This window comes from Plasmodium relictum (assembly GCF_900005765.1).
Source record: "Plasmodium relictum strain SGS1 genome assembly, chromosome: 11".
NCBI lineage: Eukaryota > Apicomplexa > Aconoidasida > Haemosporida > Plasmodiidae > Plasmodium > Plasmodium relictum.
Window position 1 is genome coordinate 284,636 of NC_041689.1, and position 8,399 is coordinate 293,034.

At 17.2% G+C, this 8,399-nt stretch overlaps 1 protein-coding gene across 1 annotated transcript; it reads right to left on the reverse strand.

Annotated features, from left to right (window-relative positions):
- Positions 1 to 408: 408 nt before the first annotated feature.
- On the reverse strand, positions 409 to 6,444 carry PRELSG_1107800 (conserved Plasmodium protein, unknown function; the record flags this gene model as incomplete). The annotated part of the gene is made up of 2 exons (XM_028677335.1): positions 409 to 4,239; positions 4,405 to 6,444. 2 exons carry the CDS (start codon positions 6,442 to 6,444, stop codon positions 409 to 411), a joined length of 5,871 nt encoding a protein of 1,956 aa, XP_028533734.1.
- Between the last annotated feature and the right edge of the window lie 1,955 nt (positions 6,445 to 8,399).

The window sequence follows — 8,399 nt, forward strand, 5'->3', positions numbered from 1 at the left end:
TTAAGTTATTTATATATATATTTTATTTATTATTATACTAATTTATTAATTTAATAATTTACTTTTTTTTTTTTTTTTTTTTTTTTTGATTAATTACTTTGAGTAACATTTACTCAAGTACAATATATGAATAAAACAAAAAGCTTTTTAACATAAATTTTTATATTTTTAAATTATATTTTCATTTTTTTTTTTTTTAAAACGTCTTTTATTAATGTGTATTTTTCTTTTCTATGTGAAATTTAAAAAAAAAAAAACAAAAAAAATTTCCTACAAAAAAAAAAAAGTGTAGATAAAAATTCTTTGGTTATATTTTTTTTTTTAAAGTTTTTTCCTTTTCATTTATTTAGACATTTTTGAAATAATATTACGTATTTAAGTTTAAAGTTAAAATTAATTGAAAATTTTCTATATATCTAATCGAATTATATTTATAAAGTTGTAATATTTATCTGAACATCCAATTATATTAATTAATTCTTCACTTGTAAAAATTTCTTGAGTTAATAAAGAAAAGGATTTTTTTACATAAAAAGAAATTTTGAAATATTCACAATTAGATTCAGATATTAAATTATTAATAAAATCGTTGTTAATATTATTTTGGAAGCAATAATTAATAGAGATTTTTTTTTCGTGGAGTTGTAGATCTCCTAATTGATTGATATGAAGAATATTGCTATAAGGAATTTTTAAAGAAGTATTTTTTCTTTCATAAAACTTTTCATCATAATTATTTAAATGCATGAATTCAATATTTTGTATTAAGTCATCAAACTGAATTTCTTTTAAGTAATTTTGATTATCATTTAAATTAGTATCACTATTAAGTTTAAATAAATTATCATCTTTTATATTTTCAAATTCACTACATATAGGTGCTAATCTACGCAATAAATTTTTATTAAAGACTTTGATGTTATCCTCATATGGTATAGGTAGAATTAAAATAATATTAACTAGAACATTAATAATTTTTCGTAATCTTTCCTTTAGTTTTTCTATGACATATTCATTGAAATATTCCATATATATATCTTTTGAAATGCTATCAAAATCATTAATGCTATCTGTCTTTAAAAAGGAAGATTCTTTTATATTTTCATTATTGTTTTCATTACCATCAGCTTTTTTTTTTTTGTGATACAGACAAAAGAATATTAATATATTTGAAAAAGCAAAAATAAAATATTTCAAATCATCAGAATTTTGGTATATATAAAATATGTCATTTAGCCATTCATCAATAATAGAAGTAAGAGCATTTTCTTTAACTAATATATTAAAAAAGTTTTTTATGTCTATATATACATACATAGACAATGACTGATATATATATCTTTTATTTTGAATCAGCAATAGCATTATCAATAGATTATATTCATTCTGTGAATTATTCAAAATCAAATTGGTATTGACATGCTTTAAGGATTTTAGTAACTTTTTTATATGTTCCTCTCCTTTATCTCTTAAAAGAAAAATATTAAAATATATTGTATTCAATAACTTCATAATTTTTTTATCTTGATGATTATTATTATCTCCCAAATTATTATCAACATTACTATGATTTAATTTATTTTTATTTGTATTTTTTTTTTTGTTTTTTGAATTCTTCTTATTTAAAAAATAATTTTTTATTCCTCGATAAAATAGTACATCTTGTTTCAATTTTTCATAATTTTCATTAATAGAACCAGTTAATCCATTTTTTTCGCATTCAAAACTATCCAAGTAATTTATTTTATTTTTTTTAGAGTAATTTAATTTACTATTATTATTACACTGAAAATTATTTTCTGTCTCTTCATTATTTTCATTCACGCATTTATCGTCAAAGGATAAAGATTTATTACTATCAAATGATTTATTTATTTTCTTGGCTTCATCATATGTTTTGAATGAATAATTTGAAATATCATCATCAATATCACTTAATTCGTTTTCATCTTGAATCAATTCATATGCTTTAGTTAATTTATTCCATAATGAGTAAGTAAAGAAAATGTTATTTTTTATTAAAAACATAATCAGATATGATAATATATTATTATATAAATATAATCCACATATATGTAATGTAATATTATGATAAAAATTTTGTTCATTTAAGTTTTCATCAGATAAAGAAATTAGTAATAAACTAATTTTTCTTAAGATTTCCATAATTGTTATATTTAAATTATTTTTAGTAAAAGGTTGTTCATCTGCTGAAGAAAAAAATATATAGAAAATATCTCTCTTAATTAAATTGTTAAAAAATTGAAATACATATATAGGCATAATTGGAATTTGCTCTAATTTATTTATCTCCTTTAATTGGAAAAAATTTAAGTTATTGGAAATGCATTCTAGAGAATAAAGAAAATAAAACCAAAAAACTTTATAATTAGATAATGAATTTTTCGTAAAAATATATAATATATAAAAAATTTCATTTAATATTTCTTCTCTCAAATCAGTATTTGTTTCTCTTATTATACTTTTAAAGTAAAATATAAAATTTTCATTTTGCAAAATACTTATTATTAACACATCATGAGTGCTGCAAGTATTTTTATAGTTCTCTAAAAAAAAAGAGAAAAATTTTAATACTCTCAAAAAGAAATATTCCTTATCCCTACCTGATATATATGTAGAAATATCTAACAACGATTCATTGAGTAAATTAATAAATAAAAATATATTGTTATTAATCTCATTTTGAAAAAATAGAGATATAAACTTTAAGAATTTGTTCAAATTATTCTCCTCTATCTTTTCTAGATAAAAATGCAAATTTTTTGATATAATATCATTAATAAAGTTATCAGTAAATGCATTTATTTGGAACAATAAATAATTCTGATTTAATTTCTTACTATCATATGCAAAATCATAATCACTATTCTCCTTTATGCATTTTAAAAAATTTATTTTTTCAGAGTTTTCATCGAGAACTATGTTTATATTTTCTTCAAAAAATTCGTTGTCGATAGAATTAGACTCTTTTTTTATAAATAAAATTAATAACTGAAAAAATAAAAATATTAAAATTTCTCTAAAGTCATTATATAAAACCTTACTCGGAAAACCAAATTTATGCATTAAATTAATTAGAGTATCAAACGATTGAAATTTTAAATGTTTTTCGAAATAAAATAAATTAATAAAAGAATTATAAAAAAAAAAGTATATAACATTATCATCGAATTGTGTTATATTAATATACTCCCTTATCATCCATAAGACCTTTCTCTTTAAGTTATTGGAATATGGATGATGTATATTTACTAGAATATACTTAAGAAAAAAAGATTTATCATTTATTTTAAAATCATTAATAATACACTCGAAATTTCTTCTATCATCATCATCATTAAAAAAATATGTATAATTTTCTTTGTTTTTATAGTATTCTTCGATGTAATTATCAACTATTATCTCCTGTTTATCTAAACCTTTTATATTTTCCTCATTGTTTTCTTCTAATACCTCTTCTGTTATTATTTTTTCTAAATTTTTTTTGATAAATATATATTTATAATACGTTAAAAACATAAATAGAGAAAAAAACTTGTATAAATTTATGTCATTTACAATAAGAAAGCTGAAATTTAAATTATATTTATTATGTTTACTATATAAATCTTTAAAAATTAATTCTTCTTGAGAAAATTTGTATAATGGTAAATTTTTAATGATAAAGATCAAATTATTAAATGTATCATTGTTTAATTGATTGAAAGATGGAAAATTACACACATCATATATTTCATTTTCTTTCATATGATTCTTTATTATTACTGAAATGTAATCAATTATATTACTTATGGATGTGTTATAATTTGCTGTTTTCATACATATTTCGGAGTTAAATATATAGTTATTTTTTTTTAAATGATTAATTACTATATCATTATTTGAAAAATCTATCTCTTCATTTAAGAAAATTTCAGGATATAACAAATGCATATATTCATTCTGAATCATTAAACAATTTTTTAAATTATCTTTTATATTTTGATCTAAATAAAATATAGTATCATAAAAATATTTTTCTAATAATTCACAAAATAAAAATATTATATAATTAACGTATTTCTTCAGTATATTTTTTGATACTGTATCATCATATTCATTTAATAAATATTTAGTGTATATGGAATTTTTTTCAAAACAAATTACATATCTCTCAAATTTAAAATTTTCAAATGACATAGATTCTTCCTTTATATTTATATTGTTAATAAAAAAATTCTAAAAAAAAAAAAAAAATGAAAATGAGTCTATTTTAATCTATAAAAGTAAAAAATAAAATTAAAAGAATTTAATTTTAAGAGAATAAATAATATATTTCTATAATAAATATAATAAAAATATATATATATATATGTTATGTATTTTTATTTTTTCTCTTTTTACATCGACGCATTCTATATGCGAGCTACTATTAATATGAATAAAAAGTGAACTCATAAAAATTTCACTCATAATATTTTGTTTTACAAAAATTTTTAAATGGTCTAATGAAACAATCATACATAAATAATTTATTGAAAGAGATAAACATTTATCAGCAAATTTTAAATAATCAGTAAAATTAATTATATACTTTATATAACTAAATAATTTAGAAGTGTTATTTCTTTCTTCTTCTTTATACGTAGTATTTATAATTATTTTTAATATCAAAAAAGAAATTTTTTCTAAAAAAATAATGTATTTATTTTCAAAATGTTTTAGAAACAATTTCCATGTTGTATTCATATCCTCAAAGTGAAGGGATCTATATAAAAACATATTTAAAATTTTTAAACACCACTTCTTAGTCTTCAACAAAATTATTAAAAATAACTTATCTAAATCATTTTTTTCATTATGAATAAATTCACTTAAATTTTCATAAGAGTATTCTTCAGTTATTTTAGAAACAGATATATGAGTCTTATTAGAGGTATTTATATTTATAAAATATAAATTGTTTACGTATTCATGTAAATTTATATCTATTATTTTCATTATATTAGTGAATAACATTTCATTTTCACTTATTACTTCTTCTGGTAACGTAGCAAAGTGGCATAATAAAGTTTTATATAAAAATTTTATTATTTTTTTAATTATAAATATAATATATATATTGTTAGTATAATTTAATAAATAACATAGTAATCTATTAAGAAAAGGAAAAAATATTTTCATTATTTCCTTATATCCTAGTAATAAATTTTCACATGGTATATTTAAACTACTATAATTTTTTGTTTCTAGTAAATCTTTATTACTATTATTTATATGAGATATATAATAATTGTGATATAAAATAGAATAGTAATTATAACTCTGAGTAGGAGAAACATATTTTTTTAAAATTTTACTCATTAAAGCTATTAAAGAATAAAATTTTTGAAAATGCAAGACCATAATATAATTATCTTTAAGTTCATTATCTCTCAATTCTTTTGGAAAATTTAATGAATCATTATACTGAATTAAATACATAATATAATTCATAGTTGAGTAGTAGTCAGTATTTATTACATTTTTGAAATCATTATTTTTAAATATAGAAATAAAATTAAATGTATCTAATATATTTTCCATTAAATTACTCCATTTACAAGGATAATCAATCAGAAAAACGTTAAAAAAAATATCAATAAAAAATAAACATATATTGAATTTCCTCATTTCAATTATGCTATTATATTTTTTAAAATTTTTATACATATTCTTATTAATTAAGTCAATGAAATCAACTGAATTATTAATTTTCTTATCATTTATTATACAAGAATTTTTAATTAATTTTAAAATTTTTTCTTTTATATATGCCCATTCTTCTTCTTTAATATTGTTTGAATTATTATTTAAGTTTTCTAATAACATGGAGTCTTCTATAATATTTTTACTTAAAAATGTAATAAATAGAAATTCATTTTGCTTACTTTCCAAGTTATTCATTTCTACCTCTTCATTGTTATTCCACATATAATCATTTATGTCTTCATCTTTTTTACTATATATTAAATTATTAAAATCGCTTGTTTCTTTTTTATATTTATTTTTTTCATAATTTTTTATAATGTTACTTAAGTATGTATTTACATATTGAGAGATATGATTCTTTAAAAATATTAACATCATCAATCGTAATGAATGAAATTCTTCATTCTTTATATAAAAGTTATTAATAGCTTGGAAAATTTTAATGATTTCAACATTATTATTTAAGTTCATAGGATTATTATACTTTATATTTTTATCTTTTAATAAATTAACAAAAATATCTACATATCTTTTTATTTCTATTTTTTGAGAAATCTTGTCATTGAAATTATTCGATACACCATTTTCATTAATCGTTTCAAAAATGTTTAAATCTTCTGTTTCGTCTATTTTATCATGATAATTATTTAAGTCAATTATCACTTTATCATTTACTTTAATTAGTCTATCCATCATTAATATAATAGTAAAATTTTAAAATAAAAATAAAAGAAAAAAAACTAGAAAAATATATACAGTTTGATCTATATTATAATTAATTTAGTATGTGTGCGTAAATAAAAAATTTTATAAAAATTTACAAACTATTGCTAGATATCTTTAGATAAAAAATTTAATTATTATTTTATTTTATTTATTTTTTATTTTTTTTTTTTCCATTCTATTTCTTCCTTTCTTTTATTACACAATCGAAAATGTTTATTGAATGTTTTTTAATATTTAAAAGAACTTGTTATAATTTCCATACAAAAAAATTAAAAAAAATTCAAATATACATTTAATATCATAATAAAATAGATATATATATTTTTCACATGATATCTTAAAGTTAATATTTAAAAAAATGGAATGATGTTAAATCTTTTTTATTTTATTTTATTTCTGCATAATTTTCACTCTTAAGTTTCTTATAAAGAGCAGAATCAGGAAAATATGACTTGAAATTTTTTTTTTATTGTGTATATTTTTTTTTAATATAAATGTTGATATTCAGAAAATTATAAGAATAAAATTATATTTTTAAATCTTTTTTTTTTTTTTATATTCATAACTTTTTAGATATCAAAATATATATTTATTTCTATTAATATAAATGTTTAAATACTCTTCAAATGAAAATATTTAGTTTAAAATTCTTTTTAGATAAAATCATATAGATTCATTGGAAATTTTATTTTTTAATATATTAGAATTTTTTTTTTTTTTTTTCACTTTTTGTTGATAGAATATATACAACATTTTATATGCAACCTGTAATATCTAAAAAACACTATATGAAAATTACTTTTATGATATTAATAATTTTTTACTTAATATTCTCTTTAAAATATTTTAATGTATATAAGACAATATTCATTTGGATGATTTTCTATTTTTTGAAAAAATAGTACAATTTACATGAAAATAATGATGTGTGCGTATATAGTTGTAAAGACAGCAATGTGCATAAATATGTAGAAAACATAAAAAAATTAAAGAAAAAAAAAAAAAAAAAAAAATAATGACAAAGACAAAAACAAAAAACAAAAACAAAAAAAGAAATAAAAAATAAAAATAAATAAATAAATAAAATAAATAAAAATAAATAAAAACAAATAAATAAAGTAAAATAAAATGATATGAATAAATGAACATAAATGTTAACAAAAAAAAAAAAAAGTTTATGTAAAAAAAAATGTAAATATGCTATATGATTTTATGTAGTTTTTAAGGTTTTTTTTCTTTTTAAATCAATTAAAAACATTAAAGTTAACAATAGATTTAAGAATTTTTTAATAATATTCTCATTTTTTTTTTTTTATAATATGAAATTTTCAGCAGTGTGAAATTAAATTTAACTATTCAATGTTATTAGTTCTTTTTATTTTTAAAAATATGTTAAATAATTTCATTAAAACACGCATAAAAATTTTTCTTCTTTTATATTTTCCTTGATATTTCCTTTATATTTCAGAGGATTTGGTTTTTTATTTTATATCATTTTTGAATTATTGCTTTGCTTCTATCATGCCTTTTTTCTTTTTGTTTTTTTTTCTTTCATTAATGTATTTAAAAAAATATTGAATCTATATTTTATTTATTAATGTATTTGTACTCATTGTGTTCCTATTTCATTATTATTAATTTTTTTCTTATTATAGTTTTTACTTTTTTCTAAGTTTCTCTTTTTTTTTATAACAAATTTATTCCTTTTATGCATTTTTATAGTTTCAGACAATGTTTTTCTAATACTTCTTCTTATTTTTTTTATATAAATGTAATATTTGAGTTAATAAAGGTAAATTATTTATATTCCCATTAAATAAAAAAATCAAGTATTTGTAATTACCAATATTGATAAATTAAATAAAATTATTTTTAAATATAACTTCTGTTTTAAAAATTCATGTCTTTATATATTTATATAA